Below are 18,871 nucleotides of genomic sequence, written 5' to 3'. Positions count from 1 at the left end.
TGTACCTTTTCTTTTCTTTTTCCGCACGAAGTTTTGTACATAGGCTTTTAGGGTGAGTTTGGTTTTAGGCTTGGGTAAGCTAAGGCAAAATTTGGCCTGCTCTAAAAAATTTGACATGCTCTAAAAATTTGGCCGCTATTAAGTTCAGAACCAAAATTTGATCGGTCCATAAAAATTTGGCTGATGCCAGCTACAGTAAACAACTGATTGGGCACTGATGCGGGCGAGCAGCTCGTCCCAGTTTTGATCGGGCTGCCAACCATCCGATGCATGAGGTGTTTGCAGCCTATTGCTTGAAGGTAGTTTGAATATTTTTATGATCAAACTTTAAATATTAATATCTACTAAACCATGTATCTGATTTGTTTTTATTTGTAATATGATATTTTTTTATAATTTTATCTACAAAACAAGATCCTACATAACTATGTTTAAATGAAAACAAATTTGATGACACATACACCTTACCTGTCGTATTCACTATCGTTGTAAGATTTGACGTAACTACTGCTCAAATATCATTTTTATTAGCACCGTCCACGGATTAGCAATGAGACGAAGATTCCAATCAATGCTACGTAGATTTGGATATGTCTGAGTGTGTCATTGAAGTCTTATGACTGTGGGTGCAATGCACCCCCTCCATACAAAAGTATTAATAAAATTAGCTCTAATAAACAGTAAATTACTGTAGCTCCGATAAACAGTAAAGAGACATGCACCCTCCCTCTGACGCTGGCTTCGCTCCTGATTGAAGTGTCTTTTCCATATCATTTTTTTTCCTATAATAGGATAAAGTGGTTTAGGAGTATCTTTTTAATGAGCTATAACAACATAATCTTATCTCAGTCAGTAACGATTTTGATAACAAACAAAACTTACAGCGCAACACAACAACTACACACCAACCCTCAGTGTCAGGTAGTTCAATTTGTAGGGATCGGAAAAAAATCAATCGAGAGTTGTTCCACGTCATATTCTATTGCCATGTATGTATAATGTAGTCATTAAAGATTTATTTGGAATGTAGTTTTTTTCTATAATTTTATAGAAATTCCAAAAAATACGATACAATTTTTATAGAAAACAGTGATGATCCATATGTTTCCGATGGAGCCTAAAATTTGGCCATGACATACCTCTTAAAATTCGCCAAAATTGGTAGAAACAAAATCTCAACGTAAGGTGAAAAGAATCTAACGGGTAGTTAAACAGAACACCAGACAATGGAATTAGAATCCCGCCGTCAAAGTGAATCATACGCATTCAAAGTATTGTTATACTTAAGGATTAAAATTTCCCCGAAATTTTGGTAAAATTTTACGAATCCAGATGAGAACGAAATATATAATTATGAATTTTTTTTACTAATATGTAGAATTTATAGAGCAGAGGACGAAAATTAATCAAAATTTCGATAAATTTTCACAAATTTCAATTCTCTTCTCCGATGAAAAAATTATAAAACAGAATTAAAATACTTAGTTTTACTTACTATCAAGTCTACAATATCAAAAATTCATCATCTCTACTACTTAAAAAACACGAAGTGTTTCCCGCACCAGACAAAACGTCCTGCCATCCCTCTGCTCTGACAAATGGTCCCTCGTTCCCTCCCCACACGTCGCGCTGGATCCCTTCGGTTCCTCCTCCGTCAACATAACCGCCCACGTCTCCCCTACCCCGACCCACGATCCACGCCGCCTCCCCGCTCGCTCCTCCTCCCTGCCGCCTCCCCGCTCGCTCCTCCTCCCTGCCGCCTCCCCGCTCGCTCCTCCTCCCCGCCGTCTCCCCGCTTGCTCCCTCCCCGATCCACGCCGCCTCCCCGCTTCCTTCTCCCCGCAGCCTCCCCGCTTGCTCCCTCCCCGATCCACGCCGCCTCCCCGCTTCCTCCTCCTCCCCGCCTCCTCCCTCCCAGATCCACATCCTCAAGCTAGGGCGCTCCTCCTCCCCACCTCTTATCTACTCCTTCCTCTGACCGCCCCTTCCATTCGCTCCGCCTCGTCGTCGGCCCAGGGGGTACCGCTGCCGCTAGGGCGCTCGTCGTCGCCGACTCCACCAACAAGGCCGTCGCCGTCCTCAAGGGCACATCCGAGGTCGAGGGCACCGTCACACTCACGCCAGGTGCGTTCCTCGTTTTCTGCCTTTTTTATTCGCGCATGTGAGGAGTTCCGCGGCGCCGTACCTCAGCGAGGAGGGCATCCTTGTCGCGGAGGAGGGCATCATGGTCGACGCGGAGCACGTCGTAGGAGTGGCGCAACGCAGCATAGTCGCGCTCGAGCTACTTGGTCTTCCAGCGCGCGCCGCGGTTCTGGAACCAGACGGTGACCTGGCGCTGCTTCAGGCCGAGGTCCCACGCCTTCCGCTCCGGCTCCAGCTTGTTCTCCATCTCCAAGCTCCGCTCCAGCGCGCGCACCTGCTCCGTGCTCAGCCGCCGCTTCTTCTCCCTGGCCCCGCCGCCTCCGATAGCCCTACAAATTTTCAATAGAAATTCTCTGGGAGCTGACGACACAAATTTATGATAACGACACAATTCTCTGGGAGCTGATAGCCCTACAAAATTTCAATAGAAATTAAAATTGTTATTAATTACACTTTCCGTTGGCTTGTCAAGATGCACTTGACAAAGCACATGCATGGGAATTTTGTTTGCTGTTTGGAAGCTTGATGATCTAATTTGGACAACAGAGTCTGGGTTGGTTCATTGAATAGTTTCATTTGTTTCCGGTCTATGTTTCATTTGTGGATTCATGCGTTTGATATTATTTTTAGTGATATGGTCAGGTATATCTGAGTAATAAAATGTTGTTGCCTAACCAGTTGAAAAGGTCAATCTGTCTTTACCCCGTTTTAGCTACTTATTTTCTTGAAATATCTGACCAACTGACAGTGTTGAATCATTGTTTACCTGCTGCTTTATCAGCTTCTTTGATAAATAGCAGCGGTGGTACGCAAGGTGTAAAAATTTTGTGTTCCTTTGGGAAAGAGCTTATAGATGTATCAAAATGTTCTGACAAAACTGAATATAAGAGAAGTTCAGAAGTTCAGACAAAACTGGAGATCAGAGAATTTCAGAAATACAGGGGCAATCTCTATTTTTAATAGTGTGAAATTAGTTTTTATTCCCTCTGTAATTATTCGAGATCAATAATTTGGTTGCATCATTATACTGCTACAGAATTAGTTTTTATTCCCTCTGTAATTATTCGAGACCAATAATTTGGTTGCATCATTATACTGCTACAGAATTAGTTTTTATTCTCTCTGTAATTGTTCGAGACCAATAATTTGGTTGCATCATTATACTGCTACAGATTGAACCAAAAACCTTTCCAACAATCTGCTTGCTTATTATCCTTACAAAATATGGTCTTTTCCTTTTAACTACCGCACAGTTGATGTTTAAATCATGAAGTGCATCATCCTCTGGAAAAGGACCGGAGTCTCCATTTACTGACTTGAAAGACAAATATGTAATTAGTGCCTTCCTTGAAGCGAATGCTTTTGTGCTGTCAGGAAGACACTGAGCCAACATATCCAATGGCTGTTCAGGTCAAATCATTCCTAGCCTCTCTGAGTGACTGAATGTTTTAGTTAAAATCTTCTGACTGATCTTCTTATCTAAATAGAGTTTTATTACGAGGGGGATAACATTGGTAGTTTGTTGGGCAAGTGGTTTATGTGGATCTGTGGGATTTGCAGGGAGGGCCCATTTGCCGGTGCTCTAATTTTTCAGGGAACACAAGGCCTTTTTTTTATTTTCTTTTATGGTTTCTGTAGCAGTTTTCTGTGGGAGGTTAGCAATGAGTGGACAGAGTGAGACGTATTCATATACTCGCATCAGAGTGGGACGTGCATTAAGAGTATCATCTACAGAGAGATCCTCACACTATAGTCGAGGTATTTTATTACTTATTTATCGATTTGTGGCTGTTGTCTATACTTCGCTTATCTTTAATGTGATGCATCTAATATTTTTTTTTCATTTGCGCAGGCTCAATGGTAGAAGGTGCCTAATTGATATGATGTAGAGAGAAAGGGTAAAGGCAAAAGTAACAATCTATAAAGTTAATGCGCAACGCGCAAGCTCAATGTTCATGCCTGCTATTCTTCTACTAAGCATGAGTTAATGTATTTTTGCACATACGTATCACAACATAATAACAGATGATAATACAAAGTATGTAAACTTAGATGTATATATTTTTTATATTATATTTTAGAACCGTTGTAACGCACGGGGCACTAACTAGTTCAACTAAAAGTGCCTAGCATAAAAGAGGCTCATCTGCGAACGCTGCCACCGGGACTAGTCGGATCTGAACTCGAGAGTTCGATGTGAAGTCAGGGACGTATAGTAAACCATGCCGTCGAATACTGTAGCTCAGGTATACGGAAATACGCCGATTTTAATGTTTATCACCGTGACATCGCTCCGCGTGAAGTCAGCCGATCCCGATACGAACTAGCCACCCGGCACGACCCCACGAACGTTTCTTCTCCACGATGACTTTCAAAATCCAAATCGACTTCGCGAGAGGCCCCAAACACCAAACCACCGCTGCGCACCCTCGAGGCCCAACGACCGACCGCCTAGACGCGGCTGGGCAGTCGGGCCTCACCTCATCTCCCCCGCGCGCCTCTTCCTCCTCCGCGTCCCGATCTCGCCTCCTCCTCCGCCTCGCGTGACCGGGCCAGATCTCGCGCCCCCAGCGCCGCGGCCATGGAGAACCTGATCTCGCTTGTCAACAAGCTGCAGCGGGCCTGCACCGCGCTCGGCGACCACGGCGAGGAGAGCGCCCTCCCCACGCTCTGGGACTCGCTCCCGGCCATCGCCGTCGTCGGAGGCCAGGTGCGCGTCTTCCCTCCCCTGGCACGCGTTTTGGGTTGGTTCCGGTCGGATCTGGTGCTGGTGCTCAGCTGCGCGGTGCGGATCTCGCAAGTTGCTGGTAGAACTGCGTGGGTTAGTTGTGGGTGCGGCTTGGATCTGCGGTTGCTGCAAACGCAGGCAGCTAGATGCGGGTCTGTTTCGATGCGCCCAGCAGCCCCGTATCATTGCTGAATTGTTGAGTTTCCAACTTCCCATTCGTTGGAAAGCTTGTTACGAGTGAGATCAAGTAGGGGGTACGGCTATGCTCATCTGCTGTTTCCGTGATGAAAAATCATAGGGTTCCATGCTACTCTGTGAACTGGACTCGTGCTTTCATGAACATTTCAATTTCGATATGCATAATTGAAATAATGTTGCAATTTGAGTATTTGACGTTTGAACTTTGCTGATATTATTGACAGAGTTCTGGTAAATCCTCAGTGTTGGAGAGCGTGGTTGGGAAGGATTTCCTACCGAGGGGTTCAGGTATGGCTGTTACAGTAGGAATAATTTGTGAAGTTTAGTGCTATCTTCTAGTTTTATGTGTTTTAAAATGTTGTGTTTTGGTTGGGTGTTATCTGTAGGCATTGTCACCCGGCGTCCGCTGGTGCTGCAGCTCCATAGGATTGATGGAGACAGGGAATATGCCGAGTTTATGCACCTTCCCAGGAAGAGATTTACAGATTTTGGTAATTCATCTGTTCTTTTTTTTTTTCCTTTTGGAGTTGCATGTCCCCCCCCCCCCCTTTGAGACTGAATTGAGCTGCATGATTTTGTGCATGACTGATGACATCTAATTATATTGAACTAGATCATCAATTATGGATGAGGACCAAACCTGTAGTTGAAGTTCGTGATGCTTACTGGAACATCCTATTTGATATCATATTATTCATGCTATTGCACTAACTTTTAGCTTGTTGAATTTTCCTTAAACATGAACTGAAGCCCACCCCTTTTTGGGGGAAATGGTCTTTAATGCTAAATTGAACTTATCTGCTCTTTTATCTATAAGCTTAGTTTATATGAATGGTGCTTGGTATACGATGACAGTTGTATTCTTGCAGCCGCTGTGAGGAAGGAGATAGCTGACGAAACTGACAGAGAAACTGGTCGTTCAAAGCAAATATCACCTGTCCCTATCCACTTAAGCATATATTCTCCAAACGGTAAGATACCAATGCTGGTAAAATAGCAGTATAATTGGGTACATTTTGCTCTGTTGCTTTGTCACATCTCCATTGTTCACTTTCAAGAGATTGTTGTTTGTTGGGATAGTGTTGTGGTTTACCTTAAGCTTGTCATCTCTGTCATAAGTTGGACAGCTGTACTGTATTTGAATCTTATTATTTGATTTATCTTATGTAGTTCCATGCCCCTTAATTTTTCATTGTTCCTAACAATTTTGTATCATTGCAGTTGTGAATCTGACTCTTATTGATCTTCCTGGGCTTACTAAAGTTGCTGTTGGTAAGTGATTATCAATTATCAACTATGAGCTATTGTTCTTTGTTCATCTTTAAGAGGTTCGTTTCCTAATCTGCTGTTGGCTTTACATTATGTAGAGGGTCAACCGGACAGTGTTGTTCAGGACATTGAAAACATGGTTCGCTCGTACATTGAGAAGGTATCGTTAACTGCAACCTGCCTGCATTTTGCATGTTAGCATTTCATCGCTGACCATGTTTGCTTTAACTGGATAAGATGGTCATTTGTGCTTATGCACAAACTTGCAATCACTTCTTCAGTCCTTGTTTAGTTTTACATGCTTTTGTTCCCAGCCATGTTGTAGCATCTTTTGAGCTATTGGCTCCTGTTCTATGTAATGTTGCAAAAACTGATAAAAATAGCATTTTTGGGTGCTTTTCAGCCCAATAGTATTATTCTGGCTGTTTCCCCAGCCAATCAGGATCTTGCAACTTCTGATGCAATCAAGATTTCACGGGAAGTTGATCCCAAAGGTAAGCCTTTGTTGCATCCAATCCAGAGAAGGATATGATTTATAATGTGGTTAATGGCATATACTTTGTTGTACTACCTAATGCACACATGCAGCCCACTTTAATTGCCTTATTGAGTTAGGAAGATCAGTTATAAAATCAGGATGCATGCACAAAATGGAGATAATGCAGCAATTACTGTCTGAATGTTCTTAATGTCTATTGAGTATCAAGCGTTGTTTTAGGATGGGAATCAAATTCTCATTTTAGCCTTTCAATTTCTTTGATGGATGGCTTTGATCCTCCGGGTCTGCCAAACTCGTGCTCTTGTATATAGTATAGATATAGATTATACATGTTTTTAAAGCTTATGATTCCATGCGCTTTACTTTTGGCACGTTAGGAAGCTTCATAATGATATTATCTTGGGTTAATTTGATAGACCGAAAGGTGACATGTGATGTCAATCATGTGATTTTGACACCTATGTCTTGTTGTCCATCTATGTTGAAAATTAATTATATTACTCAGACAATTATTTTGTGGTTCTCTTTTGATTTAACCTTGTAGATAAAAAGGAATACTTATAGTGAATTTGTGTAATTTTGGGTATATTAGTTATCTTTAATTATATGCAAGTTTTAAGAAAGTTAATTGCACTATTATTGATCCAGGTGAAAGGACTTTTGGTGTGCTCACAAAGATTGATCTCATGGATAAGGGCACTGATGCTGTTGATGTAAGTTTGTATGATTTTGGAAGAATTTGCTAAATACTTAGTTGCATTTGAATTATTACTTTGTTAGGATGTTTCTTTCCTTAGATGCTGCATAAGGTTATTGGTAATCTTTTGACCAACCAAGCTAGTAACTGCTGTTGATATCTGCTGACTTCTATACTGTAACTAGCCTAGCAATCCGAAATCCCTAGGTTGTGCCCATAGTCCCAAATATAAACAGATCATAATGTTTAAATAATGATTACGTAGATCAATTTGCTATGTTTGAATAAAGGCTATCCTATTAATGGCTTGAATTTGATTTCTTGTCGAATTCTCTCCTGCAGATACTGGAAGGAAGATCTTATCGGCTCCAACAACCATGGGTTGGTGTTGTTAATCGATCCCAGCAAGATATCAATAAGAATGTGGACATGATTGCTGCTAGGCGTAGAGAGCGTGAGTATTTCACAACTACACCAGAATACAAGCACCTTGCCCCTAGGATGGGATCAGAATATTTAGCAAAGATGCTCTCGAAGGTATGCCTTTCCTCTTTAATCCAGATGCATGTAATGCTAGTTGACTCTTTGACTTTATAACGTTTTGGTGTATATGCAGCATTTGGAACAAGTGATTAAATCAAGGATCCCAGGCATCCAATCTCTTATAACAAAGACAATTGCAGAGCTGGAAACTGAACTTAATCGACTTGGAAAGCCCATTGCTAGCGACGCTGGGGTAAGACAGCCCAGTTTTTCCTCCTATTAGGCTAGAGACGTGTACATATTGTTTTTATATTTTGGAGTATCATCATCAGTGTTTATGTGGCAGCGCTATTTGTTTACTACTACTAATTTTGTTACCCTTCAATTCATGTGCATTCCTATTGATCAACCTACTCAATTACTTTATCTATTCATACATGATGGTGTGGTGTTTCCCCTTTGTCCCACTAGCCATATTTGGTTGATTTTCTTTTTCTTTGTTGGTACTGTGCATCTTATTTTCTCATGCTTCCATTTTGGCTGCGCTGATGTTCTTTCTATACTAACATGTGAATTTTAGTGCTACTGCATTCTGTCCTATCATGAGGCATTCTCATGCATCACTGCTCTCTCTCTCAATAAACTTTGCACATAGTGTAATCTTACTTACTATCTACCTGCAAATTGATTGATCGCATTTATTGGCAACATGCAGGGAAAGTTGTACACAATCATGGAAATATGCCGTATGTTCGATGGTATTTACAAAGAGCATCTGGATGGAGTGTAAGTTCCAAACAGTACTTTTCATTCCTCCCTTTCTATTCGTTGGAGCATTTTGTTTGACATGTTTGCCATGCCTTTGTGGATCATGATTGATATTTTTTTAACTTCCTAATCTGTAATGGCTCATAAAACTAGTATTCCCTCCAATCACAAAAACATTATGTTTTGGACAAGATTCCGGTTAAATGTTTGAAACTTTGGATATCAATAGGTTTTAAAATATTTAGTTTCGTAATATAAAAATTGTATAGGTAGATTTGTCTTGAAAAATGCTTCATAATATCATAAATTTATTGGATTTTATCAATATATTCTAATAGGAAATAGTGGTCAAAGCTAAGTTTTGGAGACCGTGTCGATGTCCAAAACATCAAATATTTGTGACCAGAGGGAATAACTTTTTTGGTGTTAAGTGCAGTGTAATGCATGTAGACAGGCTGTTTAAACTTTTCTCTAGTCAGATTTGTCTGATCCAGCTTGTACCAAATAAGGTTGATGAGGTTAGAGCGTAGTTATCTCAGGTAGCTTGTTTTAAGAAGAAACAAACCATCCATAAATTAAGCTTGTGGCATACAAGATGAACACCATGCTCGGCCTGCTCCATTTATTCACAGTTATGCACTGATATTGAAAGGACTGATATCTTGTACACTAGAAGCTTAGATAGTGTGTGCAGTAGAGATATGCAGTGAAATGTAATATTCATAATCCTTCACTGCCAACACCTTCAAGGCTGCAAATCTGCGTCCTTGTTTGTTTGTTTGTGAAGCTCCCATCATGTTGCCTTTCTACTTATGATTCTCAACCCAATATTCTGTTGTCCAGGCGCCCTGGCGGTGAGAAAATTTACCACGTCTTTGACAATCAATTTCCTGTAGCTATTAAACGGTTGCAGTTTGATAGACAACTGTCAATGGAAAATGTGAGAAAGCTTATAACAGAAGCTGATGGATACCAGCCTCACTTGATAGCTCCAGAGCAAGGATATCGACGCCTTATAGAATCTTGTCTTGTTAGTATCAGAGGTCCTGCTGAGGCGGCTGTTGAGGCGGTATGCTAATTATACCTATGAATCTGCTCCCATTTTTATTTCAGCATGAAATGGCTTCAATACCTCAAATTATTTTAGTGTCACTTGGAACTGTGCGAGAACCTTTTTCATTGCCATGCTTCTGAATTCATGTAGGCTTTGTAGTTTTTGCCGTTTAGTTTCCCATCATTTCAAACATTTAATATGATTTTGCTTGTTATATTTTGAACTGTATTTTTTTATTGGATGGTGAACTTTGTTCTTTTGCTGACAGTGGGCAATATCATTTTTTACTTTCTTGGCCCAAGGTGCCAAACGGGAATAAGAATGTGATTTCGTCTTATGCCTTTCACTTTGGTCATGTTGGGTGATTAGCCTAAAATTATCCATTACCCAAGCATGACTGCTTTATATCAAAACAATTCGCTCAACTAGGCATTAGTTAGTTTGGTGCTATTTCATTCATGACAAAAACTGACCAGTCATATGTGGCATGTTACACCAAGTGATCATTTTTTGGAGACCAGACTTTGCATCATATTTTTCGGTGATTCTGTGCTAGAACCTCAAAATTAGCTACTCTGTCACCAGTTATGTTCATGTATCAAATATTGGACCAAAGTTCTGCGGCATGTCACCCCTTGGCCAGTTCATGTGTATCTCCCCTTGTTAGTCTTATTTTCTTATTTGGCAATACTACCCTTATAGTTTCGTTGTGTCACATTGGCAGGTCCATGCAATCCTTAAGGACCTTGTCCGCAAGGCTATCAACGAAACACATGTAAGTCTTTCTACTATTCCTGTCATACCTTATAGCGGTGCATGTTTGTACTCTGCTGGTGATGGGTTACAAACCGGCTGTTTTAGGAGGGAACGAGTTAATCAATTGGAATAAAGTTATGACTGTTTGATGTTATAAAAAGTGGGATATGGACGAGCAATCCAGCATGATCACAACTTTCTCGAAACTTGCACAATTAGTAAGCATGCTTGGAAATTTTCATCACCAAATATGTAAGCAGCTCACCTAAACTGGTCAAGTACCTTTCTGCAGGAGCTGAAGCAGTTCCCCACTCTTCGCGTGGAAGTAGGCAATGCAGCTTTTGAGTCATTGGATAGAATGAAGGATGAAAGCAAGAAGAACACATTAAAGCTGGTTGATATGGAATGCAGCTACTTGACTGTAGATTTCTTCAGGAAACTTCCTCAGGATGTTGAGAAGGGTGGAAATCCAAGCCACTCTATTTTTGATAGATATAATGACTCTTATCTCAGAAGAATTGGTAAGGCCTATTTGCATTTTGGCTTGATAGATGTGTTGTTATTTACGGCTCAACATCTCACTGTACTAATCAACAGGACAAACTGTTCTATCATATGTTAATATGATATGTTCGACCTTGAGGAATTCCATCCCGAAATCTATTGTTTATTGTCAAGTCCGGGAGGCAAAGCGCTCACTGCTCGATCACTTCTTTACTGAACTGGGAGCAAGAGAGGTGAGCTTCTTTCATCATTTGAAAGGCCTTTTTGGTCATGTTACTATAGCCTGAGCTGATGCTTCAATTATGGTATTGTATTATTGTGTTTAGAATAGTGTGTTTGCTTCATTTCCTGTAGCTGGGATTGTGCCGGTAACTCTTACCACATCCAAAGAGTTTCAAATACACTGGTGTAAAATTTTCAAATGAGCTTCTAGTACACTGGAAAATTCTGAGGCTGTAGATATAAAGTCATCCCACCCCTGGTGGAATGCCTTGAGAGGTCTAATGGATTTGCCATATCTAATAATTCCACCATTTGGTATGCAGATGAAGCAACTTTCCAAACTTCTTGACGAAGACCCTGCGGTCATGGAACGTAGAACTAACCTTGCAAAGAGGCTGGAGCTGTATCGGAGCGCCCAATCAGAAATCGACGCAGTTGCATGGTCCAAATAGTCCTGATGGCCAACTTATCCTGCTCTTACATGCTCTCCTCTACTTGTTTGGCGATTCGCTCCCTTATCCTGGGGCATATATAGCTGATGTTTCCCATCCCATCGTAGGTCAGAATTATTCATAGATCACCGCAGCTTTATGGTGTCATTTGGTTGTGCTTTTGTTCCTTGTGCTTGAGGATCTAGGGGACACCAGGCAGCTGTACTCTTGTATCACGGACAAGTTCATATATTTGTGCTTTTATTACATTGCATTCTTTTATTCCAATTATGTTCATCTACTTACAATCAAGTTTTACAACCTTGCTGATGATCAAAATCCTGGTGTGTTAAAAGTGTCACAGTAAAATAGACATTTTAACTGCTGGGCATGTCTTTTTAATTTGCGAAGTGTTGATCGAAGGGTCTACGGTTCTGCTGTTAACCTGGAGAAGTTGCTGCGTTCGAACAACACTGCGCAAATTACCGATGGCTGCAAGCCTGCAACTTACGTATGCCCGGGCAATGGATTAAGGATGGCTGCTGGAGCATGGTTACATGCGGGACATAATGGTCATCACAAACTTTGTAAATTATAAGATATGGCCGCCGTGCGACTAACATCTGCCCGCCTGACCGTTTCCACATGTTTCTGCAGCTTACAATGCAAAGGGAAATTCACTTAAGCGAACATATTTGTGCAAGACGTATATTAGATCATCTAACATTCGATCCTTCACCTCTTGATCTTCAAGATAAATCCATATTACATCAATCTCATGGAGCGAGTTTAATTAGTACATTGTTCTGAGCTGTGATTCAGTTCAGTTTTCTTCTGCAGCGAGTTTTGGTATTCTCTAATTGGCTATACCTGTAAAAAGAATATGCAACATCACAATTGCTGTTATGAATGTGTGTACTGGAGCTTTGCTTGAGGTGTAAAAGTGGGCTTCACGTTCTTCCCTGGTAATACTTGTTCACAAGCCTTTCTGAGTACTCCCCGAATGTAAGTGTTCCGTTTCGTGGAATCAACTGGCAGAACCCAAAACAGAAACTGGTCATCTGGAGAAAAAAAAGGCAAGTTCTGACCACTAAATGGAAGACTCGATTTATAGTGATTAGACAAACCTCTTGGTGATAGGGGATTTCGGTTGGAAACTTGAGCTTCTCATCCCTGCCAAATATTTCGAAACAATAAATGATTAATTTGGAATCACAGATGCAAGCAAGGGTTGCAGACCCACAGTGACCAACCACAACCAGCTACGTCGGTTCCCAGATGGAAACAGCATAGTCAGTAAAATAAGTCAAGCAAAACTCTTTGGTACACAGAAAAGCAAAAGTGCAAGTGAGCTAATTGTTGGCAAGACTACAATATGAAGAAGAAAGCTTGCACATACCAATCTGGTTGCATGAACATTGCGAAAGTAGAGCGGTCAACATTAGAAGCATTTTCATTGCTGGGTGCCTAGAAACAATAACAACAAACATACACTTACAACTGTAGGAACATTACATGCTCCAGTTAGTACGATGAATATTGGTTTAGATAATACCTGCACACAATGTGGGGTTGCACATAGGTGACCTCCTGATAGTATTTCAGTAGTTTCCCCAATTTGGTAAGCCAACTCATCCTCCTTGAACACAACCTAAAGTATCCAATAAAAAACAAATAAGCAAAGAGCACCTAACCCCCTTTGAGTAGTAGGAATGTAGGATATAAATACGGTTTCCATGCAATTATTTAACCAACAATGAGCAACGACAGTTTCAAGGGTGTGTATATTTCAAGTGAAGCAAGCAGTCCATATCATTTTGGTTGATGTGCTGACGTGATGAGTGTGACCTTCGACTACTTCAATTAGCTTATCATTTATAATTGATGAGAATTATACAGTTCGCAGGAAGCTACCTTAACAACTTGATTATCACGAGTCCGGATATATAGACCAGCTGCACTATCAGGACAAGGGATCTCCTCGGAATCCTTCATAAACAAGCCACATGTGAGTCCTGCATTTGCAATCAGATTGTTAAAGACAATAAATGCTACTTGTTTGATGATAACTCCCATTCGCTGTCTACAAGTTATCACTCGAAACTTACTGAATATTTGAATTGTAAGGATAAAATGAATAACCTGTTAAAGATCCGTGGTCAGTGTGCCATCCACACCACGATGAAACAGATCCACCTTCTTCTTTCTGTTTGCTGCCATACGAGACAAGTAAAGATCATTTCTCAAAACTAAAACTGAAAAGCTTGAACCCCAAATATATCTTGAATGTTAGAACAAGGGAAAGAAAAAGGCTCAGGCTTTTATCCACATGGACAGCACATGCAAAATGCCTTTGCACCTGGGCAATGATATTGGCTGTTTAGTGGAACTACATTGAGCCTCTTTTATTACACTACTCTTATATACCTGAAGGCCATTTTACTACCTAAAGAAATTTTATTCTTCATGTATGCTTGTTTATTCAGGGCTGTGCATATACTTATGAAGTGTACCTAAACTGTCGGGGGAAATAGTACAACAGACGGCCCTTGTGACACCTTGAACGGGCAATTGTCTTCTCAAGACTTTCACCATCAGATGTTCCCGTTCCTTTCTGCATTACTGAAAAGCAGACAGATTTGATCCATTACAGCATATCAAGATGGAAGTTTAGTTAGAAGATTAAGAAGTACGGAGGTCATCTTTTGCCTGAAGAAACTTATGAACACCATATCTTCGGTTCACAGTCTTACAGTCTCTGTCTCCAGTTCTTACACCATAACTACTCTTATTGTTTTTTGATGTCCACTGTTCAAGTGGTCTCCAAAACATAACTTTGACCACAAATTTCTGTTTTAATATATTTGCAAAATCTAATAACATTATGATATCATGACAATATTTTCAAGGCAGATCTACTCATATCATTCTAAATGACCACTACTGTGATTTTTTTGCATATTACAGTAAAATGTGTTGGTTATCAGCAGAATTTATTTGATACCGACCAGAAGTCCAGAACACTTGCTTCTGTGCTGAAATAACAATAAGAGTAGTTCGAAATTTAAATCAAAACAATAAGTTGGCTAATGGAGATCCAAGATAACTATAAGCTATGCCTCATAAATGAATTTTCCTTTCTGGCAAACTTGATGTTTTCAAGAGAAATCATACCAAGTTATGGTTATGGGTCTGTAATACATACCATAGCGATCACAATGATGCGCCAGCATCAAACCAACTTCCAACATCAGCTTTCCAAGAGCTTTAAATGCTAAAAGAAAACAGAAATCCCATAAGCATGGGGTTGACTCAAGTATGGAAATATGAAGAAAATAATTCAAAGGAAACAGTTAGAAGGTCACATTGAGGAGATTATCTAACACATTCAGTCGTACCTAATTCAAGCCCCGGAAGATGATCAGTTGGCCATATATTTGGTCGGCAGTATGATGGATATCTGCAGGATAAATATCATCAGAGGTCACGATAAAACAAGCTGAAAAATAGATATCACCGTGAATATGCAATATTGCAACTCAAGAAATGTCGAACTTAAATTACATCAAAAAAATATACTATAAATTGTTTTGTTTTTTCTGAGCAAATGATAACAATGATTATTGGATTAAGTAGCAAACGTAAAAGGACATCAAGTGATATAACAAACGAGGAGGTTAAAAGTGTAGCATGATAGTTAACTTATAACTGATCACACAGCTAGATCCTAACAGTAAATCAACATGAATGGATTTCTTCAGTTAGAAACATTTTACCTACTTACAAGCGCGTCGTCAGTGGTAGGGGCATCCAAAACTGGGTTCGCATAAAAGGAACCTTTGAATGTGTCTGCATGATGTAATTAAAATTCATCTTAGGAGCAAAGTTCATGCCATCAGTATAAAACTAAGGGAGCAGAGTTAGCCTCAGGGGGCGCACACTGAACATATGAATAAAAATCAGTCCCCAAACTTTAGTATCTTTTTGCAATATTCATTCAAGGATGAATAGTACCCCCACATACTACAGGATGCATGATTCGACAGAATGAAGAAATGTTTACCGAGTTTCCCAGACTCAAGTTTCTCCTTCCCATGACTCCACCCAAAGTTATACCTGAGCAGCAAAGAGAAACATGTATGAAGCATAAAGCTAGTGATTTTTAGTTTGTTACGCACATGCATCAATTCTAACAAGGAACTTCCGATCCAAGTAGGTCAATTATAACGAATCATTGACTTAGTTGACTAAGATCACCACCTGCTATCTGGGTCTTCAAGTTCTTTCTTCACATATTCGGGAAGGTTTGCAATTCTGAGAAACAAGCAAGCAAGACCTCTTTCAGTACATAAGTAACTAGAAATTCTCCTGCAGTGAAGTATGCATTCAAACGTGAGGCGAGATATAACACCAACATGCCTCGGTGCCAAGCGCAGAAGGCTTTTCCTTAGCACGGGAAAATCAGGTACCTGCGTGCGTACATGAAACAAACACGCTCGTGTAATGTAATTCGGTTCAGGAACGAATTGCGTCCATAATTTGAAATTTGCTCCGTGAGAAACGCATCACGAATCACTCGCGACGCGTCCTACTCACATCCGAAATGGAGATGATGCCCAGCCCGTGCGGCCCGAGGCCTTCCTCGATCTTGCCGCCCAGGTCCTTCTCCCTTTCCTGCAGCCGCCGCCGCCGCCGCGGAAACCACGTCGTCAGAAATCAAACGCCCAGAGATAACAACTCTGATCACTTGTCCACTGGTGGTTACCTTGAGGTCGCCGAAGGGGATGGTGACCGTGCGGACGGACGGCGGCCGCTGCATCGCGCGGCACTGGACCCGGCGGGCCGCGGGGGCTAGGGCGTAGTCCCGGGATCTGCCTCGCGCGGCTGGAGCCCAAGTGGATTGTGTTCGCACGGCGCTGCCCGTCTCCATGGCGTCGCTCTCCTACTCTACCGGATTCGTTTGATGCGAGTTGTTTTCTGGCGGCACGGGTGGAGATGGAGACGGAGAGGTTGAGCCGTCACGTGCACGGCGCCCCGGTGGCGCGGCGTGCCTCTCCCCGCTGTTGCTTGTGGACCGTGACGCCGCCGCGGAACCCACAGGTGGGTTCGCCTGCGCTGATGTGGATCAACCGATCGAAGTCGAGTGGGAACGAACCACCTCTGGGCGCCGAGTGGTGGCACCGCCATGGGATGGCACGGCACAAGCCCCGCACGCCTCGAACTCTTGTCGTCGCGTCTCGTGCCCGGCGCTTCTGCCGTTACGGTTGCGAGCCGCGACACAGATATAGATGGCAGAATCAGAAGCCGCGAATGATACACGGTTTTGTTGGGCCGAGATTTTTCCAAAAAAATCTTTAAAAAGCTCTGGTTAAAAATCTGTTTATAGAAAAAATATTTTTAATTGACTTTGATACGGGTAAAATGTATAATATATGTAATAACTCTCGTAACATCACCTCCCGAAAGTTCGTAATAATACCAACTTTTATTTTTCAAAAACTATTTTCAAATTAAACTATTTGATTCAGCTATCTGTTTTCTGAGTAATAAAAACTAGTATAATCCGAACCAAAACAAGGTCATAGTGCAACTAGGAATTCCCAGCAAATATGAGCACAGCTAATCGGTTTGGAAAAGATGTCTGTTCAGAAGAGATACTTATCTGTTATAGATAGAACATGTATGTTTATCTGGTATAAATATATGATTCAATAGAATGAAACATAACGAATTCATTTTCTCTGAATTCTATTCCCGAGTTCTCTATACCATTCTCAACAAGGTTATGGGACCTTGTACAGCAAGTTCAACTCTCAAATCAGCAGGATGAAGTTAGGTGGAGATTGGCGTCGGATGGAGTATCCACTGCCAAGTCTGCATGTCAAGTCCAATTCCAGGGATCGATGCCTTCCTTTGATTCCCAAGCTGTGTGGCGCGCGCGCGCAGAGGGAAAACGCAAGCTCTTTGCTTGGCTGCTATTCCAAAGCAAAATCTTGACATCTGATAAGCTTGCAGCCAGGAATTGGCCGATTTGTCCACTCGGTTGTCAGGAGGAAACAGCAGCACATCTTTGCTTACACTGCAATTACGCCCGAGAAGTTTGGGAGAAGGTCAAGCAATGGACAACCAATGCGGCCGCTACGACGAATGCAGAGCTCACCCCTGCAGACTGATGGTTATCGTCCTTGGCATCCCTGGCGACCAACCAAAAGAGAACTTCGTGCAGACTGATCGGTCCTTTGCTTCTGTGATTTCTGTGAATGCTGGGTGCTTCTGTGATTTCTGTGAATGCTGAGTGGTTTGAGGTTTCGTGCTGATAATGTGTTCTAAATAGTCTTTTAAGAATCAGATAATCACTTCTTTTGATTGATAAGATTACACACATACATACATGTTCAAGGGGAAAGTACATGTCCATTCGGGTGACAGCAGTAGTCTTATTGTTGTAACTGCTAATGACAGTTTAATCACTAATTGATCACATGTTTAACTAAAAGGATATCTGTTCATAACAAAAACTACTGCTGCCATAAATGATATACACATCATGGAATATGTTGAAAGAGCAAAATCAACAAATTTTGGAAGGAACTACACAGCAGCCAATGCAAGTTTCCAGCATGATCAAGAAGTCAGGCTGCGGCAGATGGCCTGCAGAAACTCGGAGCTAGCTTATTTTCCTTTGTTACACCCAAAGGCATCTTTTCTTGTAAATTATGTAATACAACTCATGTAAAACCGGCATGCTTATCTCCTTAAATGAAAGGAGCAGTGCTACTACTTGTGGTTTCAAAAAAAAAAAAAAAAATCACGCCCTACCAAAGTATACAAACTGAATTGACGCAGACATCAGCTGTTCAATGTACAAGAGCGCCATTATAACAGGCAAGCACAGCCCACGGCGAGCATTCGTGGCTCAATCGCAGGGGAGACAGACTCATATCAGTGATATCAATCACAGTCCAGCAAACACTATGTAGCACTGCATGATACTTCATTTCAAGGCAACTGAGTTATAATTGACATGAGTTGTGTATAAGTTTCAACTGTCTGTCCAGTAGATAGATAAGCTAAACTCTTGAAATTGCGCTGAAAGCTTTTCTGGTTAGCTAACAGGCGA

The 18,871-nt window shown here is 41.3% G+C and overlaps 1 protein-coding gene and 2 pseudogenes across 2 annotated transcripts; 1 reads left to right on the top strand and 2 right to left on the bottom strand.

Moving 5' to 3' along the window:
- The first annotated feature begins 4,522 nt into the window (after positions 1-4,522).
- On the top strand, positions 4,523-12,039 carry LOC133884815 (dynamin-related protein 5A). 2 transcript variants are annotated; one of them, XM_062324378.1, is made up of 16 exons: positions 4,528-4,852; positions 5,293-5,356; positions 5,455-5,559; positions 5,938-6,039; positions 6,290-6,340; positions 6,436-6,497; positions 6,741-6,831; positions 7,485-7,549; positions 7,876-8,070; positions 8,150-8,269; positions 8,732-8,802; positions 9,628-9,853; positions 10,563-10,613; positions 10,887-11,115; positions 11,192-11,331; positions 11,644-12,039. In XM_062324378.1, exons 1-16 carry the CDS (start codon positions 4,724-4,726, stop codon positions 11,770-11,772), a joined length of 1,830 nt encoding a protein of 609 aa, XP_062180362.1. In that variant the 5' UTR covers positions 4,528-4,723; the 3' UTR covers positions 11,773-12,039. The 2 variants fall into 2 exon arrangements, with proteins under 2 accessions (XP_062180363.1, XP_062180362.1); XM_062324379.1 differs by lacking the exons at positions 10,563-10,613; positions 10,887-11,115; positions 11,192-11,331; positions 11,644-12,039 and adding an exon at positions 10,424-10,552 and having other exon boundaries at positions 4,523-4,852.
- Positions 12,040-12,443: 404 nt separating this feature from the next.
- On the bottom strand, positions 12,444-16,999 carry LOC133884816 (uncharacterized; annotated as a pseudogene).
- Positions 17,000-18,260: 1,261 nt separating this feature from the next.
- Positions 18,261-18,871, bottom strand: part of LOC133885235 (large ribosomal subunit protein eL33y-like) — a 3,503-nt pseudogene continuing 2,892 nt past the window's right edge.

Source organism: Phragmites australis, chromosome 11 (genome assembly GCF_958298935.1).
Source record: "Phragmites australis chromosome 11, lpPhrAust1.1, whole genome shotgun sequence".
NCBI classification, from domain to species: domain Eukaryota; kingdom Viridiplantae; phylum Streptophyta; class Magnoliopsida; order Poales; family Poaceae; genus Phragmites; species Phragmites australis.
Note: the sequence above shows the minus strand (reverse complement) of the source record. Positions and strands in the feature narration are given on the sequence as shown.

Coding starts and splice junctions, on each gene's coding strand:
- LOC133884815 (XM_062324378.1), top strand. CDS start 4,724: ATGGAGAACCTGATCTCGCTTGTCAACAAGCTGCAGCGGGCCTGCACC. Junction 5,560..5,937: donor GAAGAGATTTACAGATTTTG/GTAATTCATCTG, acceptor GTATTCTTGCAG/CCGCTGTGAGGAAGGAGATA. Junction 9,854..10,562: donor CTGAGGCGGCTGTTGAGGCG/GTATGCTAATTA, acceptor TCACATTGGCAG/GTCCATGCAATCCTTAAGGA.